Source organism: Bufo bufo, chromosome 1 (genome assembly GCF_905171765.1).
Source record: "Bufo bufo chromosome 1, aBufBuf1.1, whole genome shotgun sequence".
Taxonomy (NCBI): Eukaryota; Metazoa; Chordata; class Amphibia; order Anura; family Bufonidae; genus Bufo; species Bufo bufo.
The window spans coordinates 499,632,032-499,652,847 of NC_053389.1; the positions used below are offsets into that span (position 1 = coordinate 499,632,032).

The 20,816-nt window shown below is 45.0% G+C and overlaps 1 protein-coding gene across 1 annotated transcript in view; it reads left to right on the forward strand.

Annotated features, from left to right (window-relative positions):
- The window catches only part of NELL2 (neural EGFL like 2), a 391,676-nt gene that overhangs the window by 178,338 nt on the left and 192,522 nt on the right, over positions 1–20,816 (forward strand). Inside the window, exon 12 of the mRNA XM_040410664.1 lies at positions 3,765–3,893. Within this exon, the coding sequence (XP_040266598.1) occupies positions 3,765–3,893 (129 nt within the window). The remainder of the gene's footprint in view (positions 1–3,764; positions 3,894–20,816) is intronic.

Sequence of the window (20,816 nt, forward strand, 5' to 3'; positions counted from 1 at the left end):
CACAATGCCCTGCTGTAGGCTGATAGCTGTAGGCTGTTCGGGCATGCTGGGAGTTGTAGTTTTGCAACAGCTGGATGGCCGCAGGTTAAGCATGTCTGCCTTATACCTTATCTTTGCGAAGGCTTCACTTCTGGTTTTGGCTCACAAATCACTGATGGAAATCACTGACCAAACACTGAAGCGTGAATGAGGCCTCAGTCCTGTTTAAGGCTGGGTTCACACTTGAGCGCATTTTATATGCGCGTTTAACGCGCGTTTTTGTCGCGCGTTTTTATGCGCGTTTTTTGCAATAGTAAACGCGCGTTTGACGCGCGTTTGTGTGATTGGCTGCAGTGTCCTATGGCCACAAACGCAACGCCCCAAAGAAGCTCAAGAACTTGTTTGAGCGTAGGGCGTTTTTCAGCGCGTTCAAACGCGCTGTAAAACGCTCAAGTGAGAACCAGGGCCATAAGGAAGCATTGGTTTTCATGTGTTGAGCGTTTTACAACGCGTTTGAACGCGCTGTAAAACGCTCAAGTGTGAACCCAGCCTAAGGCTGGGTTCAGACCTGAGCGTCTTTGATATGCGCGTTTAACGCGCGTTTTTCACGAGCGTTTTTTGCAATAGTAAACGCGCGTTTGACGCGCGTTTGTGTGATTGACTGCAATGTCCTATGGCCACAAACGCGCGTCAAAACGCCCCAAAGAAGCTCAAGTACTTGTTTGAGCGTAGGGCGTTTTACAGCGCGTTTTTCAGCGCTGTAAAACGCTCAAGTGAGAACCAGGGCCATAGGGAAGCATTGGTTTTCATGTGTTGAGCGTTTTACAGCGCGTTTGAACGCGCTGTAAAACGCTCAAGTGTGAACCCAGCCTAAGGCTCAATTCACACCTGAGCGTTCTGAAAGGAGCGCTCTGTATGCGCGATTGTACGGACGTTTACAAGCGCGCATACAGAGACAAGTGTGCACACAGTGTCGCGCGTTCCCGAAAGTCTATAGTACGGGAACGCGCGACAAGCGCCCAAAAAAACGCTCCTGTACTTGTGTGAGCGTCGGGCGTTTTACAGCACGATCGTACGCGCTGTAAAACGCCCAGGTGAGAACCATTCCCATAGGGAAGCATTGGTTTCTCCTTGTTGAGCGTTTTACAGCGCGTAGGAACGCGCTGTAAAACGCTCAGGTGTGAATTGAGCCTAAGTGAAAGGGCCTGGGCTGTAATGCCAAGCATATCCACTATACAGTGTATGGTGCTGTGCTTGGTATGGAGGCCAACCTTACATGAGAGAGATAGCCAATAGTTAGACCCCTACCAATCAGATATTGATGATCTATCCTTTAAATTACAAAAGCCACAGTATGTAATTTGTTAGTTAGTTGTGGCATGTCTTTACATGTGCTGATATATGAATGGCTCCCAGGAAGTACTTTAATCACATACATGTATTGCATGACAAAAATAAACTATGGGCCGAAGCAGTCACATCATTTTGGAAAAATATTTATTTTGCATGGAATTCTGTAATCACAGTAAGGTCCCAATGTGAGATCTCTAAAGTGAAACTGCGATCAGGTGGTTTAGATAACTTGAAGTCCTGAGAGGGTCCCTCATGATGTGACATGCTAGGCACAAGGACATGAGTCCAAGAGTGGGAAGAAGAGTCCATTGTGAAAGCTTCTTCTCAATCACTTTGACTTGCTTGATATGTCTCTCCCTATACCTAACAAGTGAGAGACTTCTCAGTTAACCCCTTAGTGACAACCCATATGCCTTTTTACGGCGTTCACTAAGGGGCCTTAGGCTGGGCCACCGCCTCTTTCACGGAGGCACAGTCTAAGCGCTGCATGGGTGCCCCGTGCAGCGGGGAGTGGGGGACCGGCTCTAACAGCCCGGACCGGCAGGAGAGCCGATCCGGGCTGTTTAACACTTTACATGGCGCCTGCCGCAAGTGCTGACAGAGGGAGCGGACTCCCGTTGTCTTCCATTGGCACCCCGCAAATGCGATCGCGGGGTACCGATGTGTGTGAAGGCTGGCTGGGGTCTCGGTGGGCCCTAGACCAGCCTTGAGTAATCTCCAGCAGGCTGCACCTCTCTGGCGCCGCCTGCTGGTCAATGTCAGAATAGCACTGACATTAAAATGCAATGCACTATAGGGATAATGCATTGCATTTTAAAATCAATCAGAATGTTGTCTGTTATAGTCCCCTTGTGGGACTATTAAGTGGTAAAAAAACCACACATTTAGGCTTCATGCACACGACCGTGCTGTTTTTTGCGGACCGCAAACCGCGGATCCGCAAAAAAAAACGGAAGCCGCTCGTGTGCCTTCCGCAATTTTCAGAATGGAACGGCCCATTGTAGACATGCCTATTCTTGTCCGCAAAACGGACAAGAATAGGACATGCTATATTTTTTTTGCGGGGCCTCGGAAAGGAGCAACGGATGCGGACAGCACACGGAGTGCTGTCCGCATCTTTTGAGGCCCCATTGAAGTGAATGGGTCTGCATCCGAACCGCCAAAACTGCGGCTCAGATGCGGACCCGAACAACAGTCGTGTGCATGAGGCCTTATTCAATAAAAAAATCCCATTAAACAAATTTAGCTTTTTTTCCATTGAATAAAATCTCCCCCATATGTTTGGTATTGCCGCGTCCGTAACGACCCAGACTACATAAATATCATGTATATTATACCCTACGGTGAACGCCGTAAAAAAAATAAAAAAAATACAGAAATGCTTATTTTTTTCTTAGTTGCCACCGAAAAAACGTCATAACAAACAATCAAAAAGCGACATTTACTCCAAAATGATACCAATGAACAATACAAGTCGTTCCACAAAAATCAAGCCCTCACACAACTCCATAGAAATAAAAAATAAAAAAGTTATGGGTCTTGGGAAGCTGCAATGCAAAAACATTTTTCTTTTAAAAAAAAGGGTTTTATTTGAAAAAAGTAGTAAAAAGGAAAAAAATATATGTATTTGGTATCACTGTAACCGTAGTGACCCAGAAAATAAAGATATTATGTTATTTATACCGAAAAATTAACGCCATAAAATTTATAACGTAAAAACGCAGTGGCAGTATTGCTGATTTTCCCATCTCCCTCCCAGAAAGAGTTAATAAAAGTTAATCAGAAAGTTATGTGTACCCCAAAATGGCGCCATTAAAAACTACAACTTGTCCTGCAAAAAACAAGCCCTCATAAAGCTATATAGAAGGAAAAATAAAAAAGTTATAGCTCTTGGAACGCGACAATGAAAAAAGGAAGAAAAACGCTTGGTCAGTAAGGCCCAAAACAGGCTGGTCACTAAGGGGTTAAGGAGAGAAGGACAAGGAGAAGCCACACAGCGGACTCTTCTCCCCATACCCGGACTCTTTTCTCTGTGCCTGACTAAAGCATGGCACCCTTTTTTAGACCAATGTTTTGGTCTGTTTGCCCTTATCGGTGATGTATCTTTAATTGTCGAAAAATGTCAAATTGTAAGTTTAAATAGAAATCAGGATCAGTAGTTTTTGTTTCATATATAGGAAAGCCTGAAAAATCATTCCAGGAAATCAGTCTGAAGTACTTTTTGCAAGTATTTCACTAATGTTTCCTATCGCCCCTCCATGGAGTGCAAAAATAGTGCTACATAAATTGCCTATTCCCTGTGCTTCTTTCTGGCTATATACAGTATGTATTATTGATAGCACCTGCAGCTTTTTTGAAGATTTTATAGCATCACTCTTTTATGGATATTTATTCTGCACAAACGATGAATATTATATAATGTTCTCATTAAGGTTATGACTTCTGCTCGGAAGGACATAATTGCATGGAGTCCTCAGTCTGCAAAAACCTAGATGACAAAGCTGTCTGTATCTGCCGCGATGGATTCTGGGCACTTAGAGAAGACAATGCTTACTGTGAAGGTAAGTGTGCCATACATCAGATATATATCTATATATAGGCAGCATCTACACTGAGATGAGTTTGATTTGCAGGTTAAGCACTTAAGGCTGAAACCTTTAAATATTGAAATACAGGTAGGTGGGAGTTTTGACAAAATATAATTTTGCACCATGTTACTGTACTTTTGAGCTCACTGTAAAGTCATTCACAGCAGAGATGTTACTGCAAAGCTGAGTAAAGTTATATGAAGGCCACTGGGCAAATCATCTTCACATTGTAAAGATACGCCACATTGTGGTGTGAAAAAGTCTCAAACGGCAAATTTGTGACTTTTTTCAAACAGCACTTGCACAAAATTTTTTACGCAACTACCATTACACCACCAACCTTGCCACTTTCCCGGAAAAAAGTGTCCTCTTCTATGCCAGATTTCTGATATAGATTTCAGTTCAGGTGCATGGACTACCGAATGCTGCGCCTAATTTATGATGAGACATACTTCTCGTCATAGCTTTGTATGCTGGGCTATGATAAATCTGCCCCAAAATTAGTTCCGGTGCAAGAGGCTGCAGAGAACAGCTTTTAATGGCCTATCAGGAGCCTGAAAACCCCTTTTAACCCTCTAATACTGCATGTGTTTTGGGTGTTAAAGATCAAGCAATTTTTTTTTAAATCTTGGCATTGCAAGAACCATAACTTTTTTATTTTTACATTAACACAGTTTTGCAAGGGACAGATGGTGTTGTATTAACTATTTAGTTGCATTAAGTTGTGCAATTTTCTGGTACATGCTGCACTGTATAATTCATTGATTAGCTTTAATCTATAAATTATACCATGTTTTGTTTGTTGTTTTTATTCTATGACTATTGTATAAATATGGCAATTACATTTAATTACTTCTGCATAAAACACAAGCTTTTTGGAAAAACAAAGTAATATTATTTAGTTATATTCAGAGAGACAGAACTTTTTTTCTCATCCAAACAGCCATAAGAGGGCTTGTTTTTTTTGCTGGGCAGTTTTTATTGGTACTATTTTGTTCATATAATTTATTGATGTCATTTTTAGAGTTTTTTTAAGGGGGCAATGCAAAGTGCATTACAATAGGGTAAATATAGGTAATGTTTTCATTTTTAAGCCTTATTCACATGTCAGTGTTTTGGTCAATGATTTCCATCAGTGATTGTGAGCTAAAACCAGAGCATAAGGCATAAAGCAAAGATCTGCTCCTGTTCTGGGTTTAGAGCCGCACCTGGTTTTTGCTCAAAATTACTGATGGAAATCACTGATAGAACACTGAATCGTGAATGATGGCTTACGGTGAACTATTGTAAAAAAAAAAAGAAAAAAAATTATGAGACATTGTGCCCCTGGCTTCTGTAGTAAATCATTGGTCCTCTGTTATTGTGTTGCAGGGGATAAATGGGTTACAGAATCCCATTCCTCTACACAATCACCCAATCAGAGACTAACTTCATTAGTCTCTAATCAGTGCCCAATGCCGGAGGCACCCATAACGCTGCTGCAATCTTTTTTGTTGCACCACCAAAACACAGCCCCTCAGAAGTAATCCCCTCAGTTGCCACTGTATGGGGGGGGCTTTAAATAGAGCTCCTATTTGTGTGAATCTATTATAGTTTTATGATGCTTATATGAAGGTATATACAACCACACAATGTGACATGGCCATGCTGCGTTCGAGTACAGCATGGCCAAAAGGGCCTCAGCGGGCTCTGATTACACTAATGAGGCAGAACCGTTCATTGGGTATTGTTAATGGCTGCACGGTATTCAAGGTGCTGTTCGGCCATTAACAGTACAGACCCACGGAATAGTGCAGCCTCATTAGTGTAATTAGAGCCGCCTTAGGCCATTTCAGCCGCGGTACTAAAACGCAGCACGGCTGTATCACAAGCGCCATACAATGGCACCATGTGGTTGTACCCTAAGAGTTTTTTTTTTTTTTCGGTCAGCTACTTATGGCACACATGTTTTTTCTGTTATTCCTTTCCTAAGGTAATTTCATGACTTATATGGGTGATCTGTAAATCACCCACCCCCACAAAATTCTGATGTTAATAGGTGTGACAGTAGCAATATATGGGTACCTGTAATAACTCGTTAGGTGTGCAACACATATCATATCAAGTAAAATGGCAAATTATCCATTCCAAACCTATATTGCTAGGAATGACAGATATACAGTGCCGTCAGCACAGAAAAGCTACTTTTCAATGCATTGGCATAAACCACTATCTCAGTGCTTCCATATGTATCAGTAGAATTGTTTGGGGTAGTATACAGTTGTAGGATTGGAGAAAAAAGAATGCTGTATGTGATATAACCATCAATATGCATCATAACATACAAGCATCTGTTTATGTCACACAGAATAGAAGTGCATTGGATGAACTGTGGGCTTTGATCATTCAATGCTCTAAATACAATTTTGGTTGTTAAGTATAATGTGATCTGATTTTACTAATGCAAGTGATGCTTGGCAAACATATTGAGCAATACTATGCGTTTAAATGGGAGAAACCAAGCTTCGGGTTTTATTCCTGCATTATATTGAAATGAACAGTATATCAGAGCAGTGGGTCTACATATCATACAGTACTCTAAATGCTTAAAGGTATTAGCCACTTTATGGCTACTGTTATATGAACCCCAAAAAACTACCAATAAAAACTGCCCTGCAAAAAAACAAGCCCTCGTATGGCTGCTTGGATGAAAAAAAGTTCTGGCTCTCTGAATGTGCATGTGAGATGACTCTATGGCACTTATTAATATAGTCGGGAGAGGGGGGGGGGGGGGGAGCCAATAGCAGGCCGCAAGGGGAATAAGCCTCCCTAGCATCACCTGCTTCTGATATTTGAATATCCCCACCAAAAAGTCTGTACCACTTTTTGTCTTAAAAAATCCTTGATCTGCTTAGCCCTAACAATACTGGCTGCTGACTAAAGGCCCGTTTACACGGGCCAATGATCATGACAATTGTTGCTTTCCTAGGGACAGATGTTCCAAATAACTCAGCATCATCCAAAAAAAAAAGTCGCCACCAAAAATATTTAGTTGGACAACCTTTAGCTTTGATTACGGCACGCATTCGCTGTGGCATTGTTTTGATAAGCTTCTGCAATGTCACAAGATTTATTTCCATCCAGTGTTGCATTAATTTTTCACCAAGATCTTGCATTGATGATAGTAGAGTCTGACTGCTGCGCAAAGCCTTCTCCAGCACATCCCAAAGATTCTCAATGGGGTTAAGGTCTGGACTCTGTGGTGGCCAATCCATGTGTGAAAATGATGTCTCATGCTCCCTGAACCACTCTTTCACAATTTGAGCCAGATGAATCCTGGCATTGTCATCTTGGAATATGACTGTGCCATCAGGGAAGAAAAAATCCATTGATGGAATAACCTGGTCATTCAGTATGTTCAGGTAGGCAGCTGACCTCATTCTTGGAGCACATACTGTTGCTGAACCTAGAACCAACTGCAGCAACCCCAGATCACAGCACTGCCCCCACAGGCTTGTACAGTAGGCACTAGGTATGATGGGTGCATCACTTCATCTGCCTCTCTTCTTACCCTGATGTGCCCATCACTCTGGAACAGGGTAAATCTGGACTCATCAGACAACATGACCTTCTTCCATTGCTCCAAAGTCCAATCTTTATGCTCCCTAGCAAATTGAAGCCTTTTTTTCTGGTTTGCCTCACTGATTAGTGGTTTTCTTAAGGCTACACAGCTGTTCAGTCCCAATCCCTTGAGTTCTCTTCGCATTGTGCGTGTGGAAATGCTCTTACTTTCACTATTAAACATAGCCCTGAGTTCTACTGTTGTTTTTCTTCGATTTGAATTCACCAAACGTTTACGTGATCGCCTATCACGATCATTCAGGATTTTTTCCCCGCCACATTTCTTCCTCGAATACGATGGGTCCCCACTATCCTTCCAGTTTTTAATAATGCGTTGGACAGTTATTAACCCAATTTTAGTAGTTTCTACAATCTCCTTAGATGATATCTCTGCTTGATGCATGCCAATGATTTGACCCTTCTCAAACAGACTAACCTCTTTTCCACGACTACGAGATGTGTCTTTTGACATGGTTGTTTAAGAAATGAGAAGCAACTCATTGCACCAGTTGGGGTTAAATAACTTGTTGCCAGCTGAAAGAAAATCGCCCATGCAGTAATTTTCCAATAGGAGGCTCATAACTATTTGCTTAGTTAAATCCAGGTGGCAACTTTTTTTTGGACAGGCAGTGTATGTGTGGACAGAAAGTCAGTTTCTCTACGTATTCCTATGAAAGATAATTTTCAGTCTCATAGGAATGGATAGAGAATTAACTGACTTCCTGTCCTGTGTCAGTTGGATATTAGAGTGTTGGTCACATGACATAGCTGAAGATCAGAAGGGAGATTATAACTTACAAACACAGTCACTGGGTAAGAAGATTACCTTCACTACAGTTTACATCATGTACCTTTCTAACCGGTCAGAAAATAAAGATTTATGTGGGAGTTATTTTTTAAAAGGATGCTGACTAGCGACTAAATCTGTTTTTAAATTTCAAAATTACCTTTTATTTTTTTATAATGTAGCACATTATAAAATCATTTTAGACACAAAAATCGTGCCTGTTACCTGCCGGAAACCACATTGACTATGTTACTACACTTTGTACTGAAATGCTATATTCATGTTTATTTGATTGATAAGTCTCTCGCTGTTGAAGAATGAGAATGACATTTATAATATCATCTATGCTTGTACTTCAAAATGTATTCCCGTAATATTTGAAAACAAGTATACGAGATTAAATGTAATGAAATATGACTTGACAGCCGTGCTCTAAGATGATTCACAGCACATTCAATTGCTAAGCAATTTAACCTAGGTGACTGAAGAAAAATTACCATTAAAGCTAAAAAATTGTGAATTATTATGTGCACGTTAGGTGACCTGCACAGCTATTAGACCAAGTAGGAGAAATGCCTCGGTTTGCATCTCCCACAGTGTTCACTGCTGTGCTATTTAAAATCTCTAGGCTATAATTTGTGCTTTATACTATGAGTACAGTTATTAGTGAGTGGCTCATTAAAGCTGATACACATTTTGTGTATACTCTGTATTTACTTCTGAATACAGAGTAAAGAGATTCAACAATAGGAATTGTACAATATATATACACTGCTCAAAAAAATAAAGGGGACACAAAAATAACACATCCTAGATCTGAGTTAATTAAATATTCTTCTGAAATACTTTGTTCTTTATATAGTTGAATGTGCTGACAACAAAATCACACAAAAATAAAAAAATGGAAATCAAATTTTTCAACCCATGGAGGTCTGGATTTGGAGTCACACTCAAAATTAAAGTGGAAAAACACACTACAGGCTGATCCAACTTTGATGTAAGGTCCTTAAAACAAGTCAAAATGAGGCTCAGTAGTGTGTGTGGCCTCCACGTGCCTGTATGACCTCCTTACAATGCCTGTGCATGCTCCTGATGAGGTGGCGGACAGTCTCCTGAGGGATCTCCTCCCAGACCTGGACTAAAGCATCTGCCAACTCCTGGACAGTCTGTGGTGCAACGTGACGTTGGTGGATAGAGTGAGATATGATGTCCCAGATGTGCTCAATTGGATTCAGGTCTGGGGAACGGGCGGGCCAGTCCATAGCATCAATGCCTTCGTCTTGCAGGAACTGCTGACACACTCCAGCCACATGAGGTCTAGCATTGTCTTGCATTAGGAGGAACCCAGGGCCAACCGCACCAGCATATGGTCTCACAAGGGGTCTGAGGATCTCATCTCGGTACCTAATGGCAGGCCAGTCCATAGCATCAATGCCTTCGTCTTGCAGGAACTGCTGACACACTCCAGCCACATGAGGTCTAGCATTGTCTTGCATTAGGAGGAACCAGGGCCAACCGCACCAGCATATGGTCTCACAAGGGGTCTGAGGATCTCATCTCGGTACCTAATGGCAGTCAGGCTACCTCTGGCAAGCACATGGAGGGCTGTGCGGCCCTCCAAAGAAATGCCACCCCACACCATTACTGACCCAATGCCAAACCGGTCATGCTGGAGGATGTTGCAGGCAGCAGAACATTCTCCACGGCGTCTCCAGACTCTGTCACGTCTGTCACATGTGCTTAGTGTGAACCTGCTTTCATCTGTGAAGAGCACAGGGCGCCAGTGGCGAATTTGCCAATCTTGGTGTTCTCTGGCAAATGCCAAACGTCCTGCACGGTGTTGGGCTGTAAGCACAACCCCCACCTGTGGATGTCGGGCCCTCATATCACCCTCATGGAGTCTGTTTCTGACCGTTTGAGCAGACACATGCACATTTGTGGCCTGCTGGAGGTCATTTTGCAGGGCTCTGGCAGTGCTCCTCCTGTTCCTCCTTGCACAAAGGCGGAGGTAGCGGTCCTGCTGCTGGGTTGTTGCCCTCCTACGGCCTCCTTCACATCTCCTGATGTACTGGCCTGTCTCCTGGTAGCGCCTCCATGCTCTGGACACTACGCTGACAGACACAGCAAACCTTCTTGCCACAGCTCGCATTGATGTGCCATCCTGGATAAGCTGCACTACCTGAGCCACTTGTGTGGGTTGTAGACTCCGTCTCATGCTACCACTAGAGTGAAAGCACCGCCAGCATTCAAAAATGACCAAAACATCAGCCAGGAAGCATAGGAACTGAGAAGTGGTCTGTGGTCACCACCTGCAGAACCACTCCTTTATTGGGGGTGTCTTGCTAATTGCCTATAATTTCCACCTGTTGTCTATCCCATTTGCACAACAGCATGTGTGTGTTGCTTCCTAAGTGGACAGTTTGATTTCACAGAAGTGTGATTGACTTGGAGTTACATTGTGTTGTTTAAGTGTTCCCTTTATTTTTTTGAACAGTGTATATATATATATATATATATATATATATATGGAAAATTAAAACGCAGCACACTAACAGTCGGGTGCAAGAACAGGCCAATACGAACTGGCACCAAGGTTATATTTATATAGTGTGTGTATCTACTTATATGTATGCTTGTGTGTATATATATGTGTATGTACAGAACCCACTAGCTTTACACAGCATAGCTGAAGGTTTAATATTAATATAAAATTAAAGGGGTTATCCAACCCCTGTAATGACCCCCCCCCCCCCCCCAATGCCTGGGCCCCTCGTATACATTATGCTTACCTGCTCCCCAACACCCACGTCACGTGTGGTATACAGGCACGTCAACACTGCAGTCATGTAAGCAAAGCCCAGCTAGGAGGATCGGAGTAGCAGTGCCAGAACGGATGGGGTTTAGAACAGTGACTATGGCATTTTTTTTATTATTTCAATACCTTGTCATGCCATATATATATATTTTTTTTTTACCTGGACAACCCTTTAACCAGAAATGAAAGACAAAACACACAATTCCCCACCTCCAAATTTGTAATGCCCAAAAAGTTTGGAAAGTGCTATTATGGAATCTGAGACTACGTGTCTCTATAGCCCCAGCGTTGGCTACTGGAAAATATAATAGGGGAAAGTTATCAAAACTGGTGCAAAGGGAAACTGGCTTAGTTGCCCATAGCAACGAATCAGATTCCACCTTTCATTTTTCAAGGCTCATTTATATCAGAAATATATGGCAATAAAGTCACCTCAACACATGCTGCATGTATGAAGCTAAAAGGTCCAGCACATAGCAGAATTGTTTCTAAATGGTGTAAAGCCACCATAAAATGGATATATACTGCAACTTATGTGTTTCAGGCTTTAAAGGCCCTTAGTCATAGTCATGAATGTTTGCATAAATAAGATTAAACAAAGAAGTGTGAAGATAATTACAAGGTTTACAGTAGGTGAATATTACTGTCTCAGGAAAATGGCACTTGCACAGGAAGATATAATAGGTAAAACAAACATTGCTCTTCTTAATTTTACAATTACTACCCATATGGGGGGAACATTTAGGGAAAAGCTCTGGACTCTGGTGGCCGGGACAGTGGGAGCACGCATAGACACATATGCAGAAGCTCCCGTCCTGGCCACCTCATATCTGTGTTGCAGCAGTGGTCATAACTAGAGTTGAGCGAACACCTGGATGTTCGGGTTCGAGAAGTTCGGCCGAACTTCCCGTAAATGTTCGGGTTCGGGATCCGAACCCGAACCGAACTTCGTCCCGAACCCGAACCCCATTGAAGTCAATGGGGACCCGAACTTTTGGGCACTAAAAAGGCTGTAAACAGCCCAGGAAAGAGCTAGAGGGCTGCAAAAGGCAGCAACATGTAGGTAAATCCCCTGCAAACAAATGTGGATAGGGAAATGAATTAAAATGAAAATTAAAAAAATAAAAATGAACCAATATCAATTGGACAGAGGTCCCATAGCAGAGAATCTGGCTTCACGTCAGCAGAGAATCAGTCTCTTCATGCCATAGCAAAGAATCTGGCTTCATGTCAGCGGAGAATCAGTCTCTTCATGCCATAGCAGAGAATCTGGCTTCATGTCAGCGCAGAATCAGTCTTCATGTCATAGCAGAGAATCAGGCTTCACGTCACCCACCACTGGAACAGGCCACTGTCACACATTTAGGTCCCGGCACCCAGACAGAGGAGAGCGGTCCCGTAACAGAGAATCTGGCCTTATGTCAGCGCAGAATCTGTCTTCATGTCATAGCAGAGAATCAGGCTTCACGTCACCCACCACTGGAACAGGCCACTGTCACACATTTAGGCCCCGGCACCCAGACAGAGGAGAGCGGTCCCGTAACAGAAAATCTGGCCTTATGTCAGCGCAGAATCTGTCTTCATGTCATAGCAGAGAATCAGGCTTCACGTCACCCACCACTGGAACAGGCCACTGTCACACATTTAGGCCCAGGCACCCAGGCAGAGGAGAGAGGTCCCGTAACAGAGAATCTGGCCTTATGTCAGCGCAGAATCTGTCTTCATGTCATAGCAGAGAATCAGGCATCACGTCACCCACCACTGGAACAGGCCACTGTCACACATTTAGGCCCAGGCACCCAGGCAGAGGAGAGAGGTCCCGTAACAGAGAATCTGGCCTTATGTCAGCGCAGAATCTGTCTTCATGTCATAGCAGAGAATCAGGCTTCACGTCACCCACCACTGGAACAGGTCACTGTCACACATTTAGGCCCAGGCACTCAGGCAGAGGAGAGAGGTCCCGTAACAGAGAATCTGGCCTTATGTCAGCGCAGAATCTGTATTCATGTCATAGCAGAGAATCAGGCTTCACGTCACCCCACCACTGGAACAGGCCACTGTCACACATTTAGGCCCCGGCACCCAGACAGAGGAGAGCGGTCCCGTAACAGAGAATCTGGCCTTATGTCAGCGCAGAATCTGTATTCATGTCATAGCAGAGAATCAGGCTTCACGTCACCCACCACTGGAACAGGCCACTGTCACACATTTTAGGCCCAGGCACCCAGGCAGAGGAGAGAGGTCCCGTAACAGAGAATCTGGCCTTATGTCAGCGCAGAATCTGTATTCATGTCATAGCAGAGAATCAGGCTTCACGTCACCCACCACTGGAACAGGCCACTGTCACACATTTAGGCCCCGGCACCCAGGCAGAGGAGAGAGGTCCCGTAACAGAGAATCTGGCCTTATGTCAGCGCAGAATCTGTATTCATGTCATAGCAGAGAATCAGGCTCACGTCACCCACCACTGGAACAGGCCACTGTCACACATTTAGGCCCAGGCACCCAGGCAGAGGAGAGAGGTCCGTAACAGAGAATCTGGCCTTATGTCAGCGCAGAATCTGTCTTCATGTCATAGCAGAGAATCAGGCTTCACGTCACCCACCACTGGAACAGGCCACTGTCACACATTTACGCCCAGCCACCCAGGCAGAGGAGAGAGGTCCCGTAACAGAGAATCTGGCCTTATGTCAGCGCAGAATCTGTATTCATGTCATAGCAGAGAATCAGGCTTCACGTCACCCACCACTGGAACAGGCCACTGTCACACATTTAGGCCCCGGCACCCAGACAGAGGAGAGCGGTCCCGTAACAGAGAATCTGGCTTTATGTCAGCGCATAATCTGTATTCATGGCATAGCAGAGAATCAGGCTTCACGTCACCCACCACTGGAACAGGCCACTGTCACACATATAGGCCCAGGCACCCAGGCAGAGGAGAGAGGTCCCGTAACAGAGAATCTGGCCTTATGTCAGCGCAGAATCTGTCTTCATGTCATAGCAGAGAATCAGGCTTCACGTCACCCACCACTGGAACAGGCCACTGTCACACATTTAGGCCCAGGCACCCAGGCAGAGGAGAGGTTCATTCAACTTTGGGTTGCCCCCGCAATATAATGGTAAAATGAAATTAAAAATAGTATTGAATGAGGAAGTGCCCTGGAGTAGAATAATATATTGTTAAGGGGAGGTAGTTAATATCTAATCTGCACAAGGGATGGACAGGTCCTGTGGGATCCATGCCTGGTTCATTTTTATGAACGTCAGCTTGTCCACATTGGCTGTAGACAGGCGGCTGCGTTTGTCTGTAATGACGCCCCCTGCCGTGCTGAATACACGTTCAGACAAAACGCTGGCCGCCGGGCAGGCCAGCACCTCCAAGGCATAAAAGGCTAGCTCTGGCCATGTGGACAATTTGGAGACCCAGAAGTTGAATGGGGCCGAACCATCAGTCAGTACGTGGAGGGGTGTGCACAGGTACTGTTCCACCATGTTAGTGAAATGTTGCCTCCTGCTAACACGTTCTGTATCAGGTGGTGGTGCACTTAGCTGTGGCGTGTTGACAAAACTTTTCCACATCTCTGCCATGCTAACCCTGCCCTCAGAGGAGCTGGGCGTGACACAGCTGCGTTGGCGACCTCTTGCTCCTCCTCTGCCTTCGCCTTGGGCTTCCACTGGTTCCCCTGTGACATTTGGGAATGCTCTCAGTAGCGCGTCTACCAACGTGCGCTTGTACTCGCGCATCTTCCTATCACGCTCCAGTGTAGGAAGTAAGGTGGGCACATTGTCTTTGTACCGGGGATCCAGCAGGGTGGCAACCCAGTAGTCCGCACACGTTAAAATGTGGGCAACTCTGCTGTCGTTGCGCAGGCACTGCAGCATGTAGTCGCTCATGTGTGTCAGGCTGCCCAGAGGCGTATCGTCATCGTCCTGTGTTTCCCCCCAGCCACGCACCAGTGATGGGCCCGAGCTGCTTTGGGTGCCACCCCGCTGTGAACATGCTTCATCCTCATCCTCCTCCACCTCCTCCTCATCCTCGTCCTCCTCGTCCTCCAGTAGTGGGCCCTGTCTGGCCACATTTGTACCTGGCCTCTGGTGTTGCAAAAAACCTCCCTCTGAGTCACTTCGAAGAGACTGGCCTGAAAGTGCTAAAAATGACCCCTCTTCCTCCTCTTCCTCCTGGGCCACCTCCTCTTCCATCATCGCCCTAAGTGTTTCTCAAGGAGACATAGAAGTGGTATTGTAACGCTGATAGCGGCGTCATCGCCACTGGCCATGTTGGTGGAGTACTCGAAACAGCGCAACAGGGCACACAGGTCTCGCATGGAGGCCCAGTCATTGGTGGTGAAGTGGGTCTGATTCGCAGTGCGACTGACCCGTGCGTGCTGCAGCTGAAACTCCACTATGGCCTGCTGCTGCTCGCACAGTCTGTCCAGCATATGCAAGGTGGAGTTCCACCTGGTGGGCACGTCGCATATGAGGCGGTGAGCGGGAAGGCCGAAGTTACGCTGTAGCGCAGACAGGCGAGCAGCGGCAGGGTGTGAACGCCGGAAGCGCGAACAGACGGCCCGCACTTTATGCAGCAGCTCTGACATGTCGGGGTAGTTGCGAATGAACTTCTGCACCACCAAATTCAGCACATGCGCCAGGCAGGGATGTGCGTCAAACCGGCTAGTCCCAGAGCTGCAACGAGATTTCGCCCCATTATCGCACACCACCAGGCCGGGCTTGAGGCTCACCGACAGCAACCACTCGTCGGTCTGTTGTTCTATACCCCGCCACAACTCCTGTGCGGTGTGGGGCCTGTCCCCCAAACATATGAGTTTCAGAATGGCCTGCTGACCGTTTACCCCGTGCTGTGCTGAAGTTGGTGGTGAAGGTGTGTGGCTGACTGGATGAGTAGGTGGAAGAGAGGAGGAGGAAGCTGAGTAAGAGGAGGAGGAGACAGGAGGCAAAGAATGTTGCCCTGCGATCCTTGGCGGCGGAAGGACGTGCGCCAAACAGCTCTCCGCCTGGGGCCCAGCCGCCACTACATTTACCCAGTGTGCAGTTAGGGAGATATAGCGTCCCTGGCCGTGCTTACTGGTCCACGTATCTGTGGTTAGGTGGACCTTGCCACAGATGGCGTTGCGCAGTGCACACTTGATTTTATCGGACACTTGTTTGTGCAGGGAAGGCACGGCTCTCTTGGAGAAGTAGTGGCGGCTGGGAACAACATACTGTGGGACAGCAAGTGACATGAGCTGTTTGAAGCTGTGTGTGTCCACCAGCCTAAATTACAGCATTTCATAGGCCAGTAGTTTAGAAATGCTGGCATTCAGGGCCAGGGATCGAGGGTGGCTAGGTGAGAATTTACGCTTTCTCTCAAATGTTTGTGAGATGGAGAGCTGAACGCTGCCGTGTGACATGGTTGAGATGCTTGGTGACGCAGGTGGTGGTGTTGGTGGTACATCCCATGTTTGCTGGGCGGCAGGTGCCAACGTTCCTCCAGAGGCGGAGGAAGAGGCCGAGGCGGCGGCAGCAGCAGCAGAAGAGGCCGAGGCGGCAGCAGCAGAAGAGGTAGCAGGGGGAGCCTGAGTGACTTCCTTGTTTTTAAGGTGTTTACTCCACTGCAGTTCATGCTTTGCATGCAGGTGCCTGGTCATGCAGGTTGTGCTAAGGTTCAGAACGTTAATGCCTCGCTTCAGGCTCTGATGGCACAGCGTGCAAACCACTCGGGTCTTGTCGTCAGCACATTGTTTGAAGAAGTGCCATGCCAGGGAACTCCTTGAAGCTGCCTTTGGGGTGCTCGGTCCCAGATGGCGGCGGTCAGTAGCAGGCGGAGTCTCTTGGCGGCGGGGTGTTCTGATTTTGCCCACTGCTCCCTCTTTTGCTACGCTGTTGGCTCGGTCTCACCACTGCCTCTTCCTCCGAACTGTGAAAGTCAGTGGCACGACCTTCATTCCATGTGGGGTCTAGGACCTCATCGTCCCCTGCATCGTCTTCCACCCAGTCTTGATCCCTGACCTCCTGTTCAGTCTGCACACTGCAGAAAGACGCAGCAGTTGGGCACCTGTGTTTCGTCATCATCAGAGACGTGCTGAGGTGGTATTCCCATGTCCTCATCATCAGGAAAAATAAGTGGTTGTGCGTTAGTGCATTCTATCTCTTCCACCCCTGGGGAAGGGCTAGGTGGATGCCCTTGGGAAACCCTGGCAGCAGAGTCTTCAAACAGCATAAGAGACTGCTGCATAACTTGAGGCTCAGACAGTTTCCCTGATATGCATGGGGGTGATGTGACAGACGATGGGCTTGGTTTTCATGCGCCATCTGTGCGCTTTCTGCAGAAGACTGGGTGGGAGATAATGTGAACGTGCTGGATCCACTGTCGGCCACCCAATTGACTAATGCCTGTACCTGCTCAGGCCTTACCATCCTTAGAACGGCATTCGGCCCCACCAAATATCGCTGTAAATTCTGCTGGCTACTGGGACCTGAGGTAGTTGGTTCACTAGGACGTGTGGCTGTGGCAGAACGGCCACTTCCTCTCCCAGCACCATAGGGTCCACTAACACCACCACGACCATGTCCACGTCCGCGTCCGCGTCCCTTATTAGATGTTTTCCTCATTGTTCCCGTTCACCACAATTTTGAGAATGGCAAATTTGGGAATGCTTTTTCAACCCAGAACAAAAAGTCTGCTTTTACGGTCACTACAAATAACTTGACCAGCTAAAACTGTGCAGATTTGGTTGAATAGAGATGTGAGACCTGTTTTTTTTTGCGCTGTGTGACAGTTATAGGTTTAATCACAGAATGACACTTCTATCAGCACGCTAGCGTGTGTCTTAGGTTTTTCTGAATGACACTATCAATACCTTCAATGTAAGATTTTCTTTTTGGGATAGATTTCAAGTAGGCCTCAAATACCACAAACTAGTTATTTTGAGAATGGCAAATTTGGGAATGCTTTTTTAACCAGAACAAAAAGTCTGCTTTTACGGTCACTACAAATAACTTGACCAGCTAAAACTGTGCAGATTTGGTTGAATAGAGATGTGAGACCTGTTTTTTTTTGCGCTGTGTGAGAGTTATAGGTTTAATCACAGAATGACACTTCTATCAGCACGCTAGCGTGTGTCTTAGGTTTTTCTGAATGACACTATCAATACCTTCAATGTAAGATTTTCTTTTTGGGATAGATTTCAAGTAGGCCTCAAATACCACAAACTAGTTATTTTCAGAATGGCAAATTTGGGATGCTTTTTCAACCCAGAACAAAAAGTCTGCTTTTTACGGTCACTACAAATAACTTGACCAGCTAATACTGTGCAGATTTGGTTGAATAGAGATGTGAGACCTGTGTTTTTTTTGCGCTGTTGTGACAGTTATAGGTTTAATCACAGAATGACACTTCTATCAGCAGCCTAGCGTGTGTCTTAGGTTTTTCTGAATGACACTATCAATACCTTCAATGTAAGATTTTCTTTTTGGGATAGATTTCAAGTAGGCCTCAAATACCACAAACTAGTTATTTTGAGAATGGCAAATTTGGGAATGCTTTTTCAACCCAGACAAAAAGTCTGCTTTTACGGTCACTACAAATAACTTGACCAGCTAAAACTGTGCAGATTTGGTTGAATAGAGATGTGAGACCTGTTTTTTTTTTGCGCTGTGTGACAGTTATAGGTTTAATCACAGAATGACACTTCTATCAGCACGCTAGCGTGTGTCTTAGGTTTTTCTGAATGACACTATCAATACCTTCAATGTAAGATTTTCTTTTTGGGATAGATTTCAAGTAGGCCTCAAATACCACAACTAGTTATTTTCAGAATGGCAAATTTGGGAATGCTTTTTCAACCCAGAACAAAAAATCTGCTTTTACGGTCACTACAAATAACTTGACCAGCTAAAACTGTGCAGATTTGGTTGAATAGAAATGTCAGGTCTATTTTTTAGGCGCTGGGTGACAGGCTCAACTTGCCCCTGATGTAATATATGGCCAAAAAATAACCAGACTGTTGATGGTTAAATGCACTTCGGTGACACAGGCTCAGCCTGCAGCTGATGTAGGATATAGCACAAAATAACCACACTATCGATGGTTAAATACACTTGGTGATAGCTCGTGCTGGCGCACCACAAGTCACAAAATGGCCGCCGATCACCCAGAAAAAAAAGTGATCTAAAAAACGCTCTGGGCAGCCTCAAAAAAGTGAGCAAGTCAATAGTAGCACTTCAATGATCCACAGCTGCAGATCGATCACAGAATGAAGTCTTTTGGAGGAGTTAATCTGCCTAATCTCGCCCTAACGTCGCAGCTGCAACCTCTCACTATACTGATCATAGCAGAGTGACGTGCGGCGCTACGTGACTCCAGCTTAAATAGAGGCTGGGTCACATGGTGCACTGGCCAATCACAGCCATGCCAATAGTAGGCATGGCTGTGATGGCTTCTTGGGTCAAGTAGTATGACGCTTGTTGATTGGCTGCTTTGCAGCCTTTCAAAAAGCGCCAAGAAAGCGCCGAACACCGAACCCGGACTTTTACGAAAATGTTCGGGTCCGTGTCACGGACACCCCAAAATTCGGTACGAACCCAAACTATACAGTTCGGGTTCGCTCATCCCTAGTCATAACCTCTGGATATGAGTAGTGCATAAGGTGATGGAAAAATGAATCCAGCCAGCAAAGGAAGCAATATGGACAATCACAATACATTAGTGAGTGCCTTGTAATAACGTTCTCTACATGATAAAGGCCATTTGCTGAAGTGAGAACCCCTATTTTTACCATATGAATAAGTTCCTTTATAACAGAAACATTTCAAGCTTTTAATTTTCATTGATCTACCAACAAACTGGCTCACCATTTGTCATTTGTATGTGTAAGTATTCTAAAGATTGATTGGAACAGGTGTCAGCAACCTCTGGCTCTCCAGCTGTTGTGAGACTACAACTTCTAGCATGCTTTATTCACTTTTATGGGAGTTCAGAGAACAGCCAACCAAGTGTGCATGCTGGGAGTTGTAGTTTTACCACATCTGGAGTGCCAGAGGTTGCTAACCCCTGACATTGCAGTCAGGCATTATTATTATTTTACCCACTTATATATAGTCTTGAATAGCGAATTTTAATCTCGAATATCGGCACTTCGAGAATTCGCAAATATTTAGAATATAATGCTATATATTCGTAATGACGAATATTCGTAATTTTTTTTACATCTGAACACATGATTCCTCCCTGCTTCTTACTTGTGGGCCAATGAATCATTTGCCCACAAGCAACTTAAGCAGGGAGGAATCATGACTTAAGATGGAAAAAAAATGACGAATATTCTAAAAAACAAATATATAGCATTATATTGAATATAATTTGAAGATATGTTTCTGTAGGAATTGGGGTTTCCATAGTTATACAGGACATAGCGTCTCACTAATTATGGTCAAATAGAAGGAGACGAAAACCATCAGCACTGGTGGAATGTACCATACTGTTTATATGCTCACTAGGTATTTGAATTAACTTAAGGGCACCAAATGATAGTGCACCCAAAACATTTTTCGTGAGGTTTGATGAGTTTTATAAAATTGTGAAATATTACTTATACCATGTTGTGGGTCATTTAGATTGGTGGAGACAACATTAAGGCTGGGTTCAGACCTGAGCGTATTTGATATGCGCGTTTAACGCGCGTTTTTGTCGCGCATT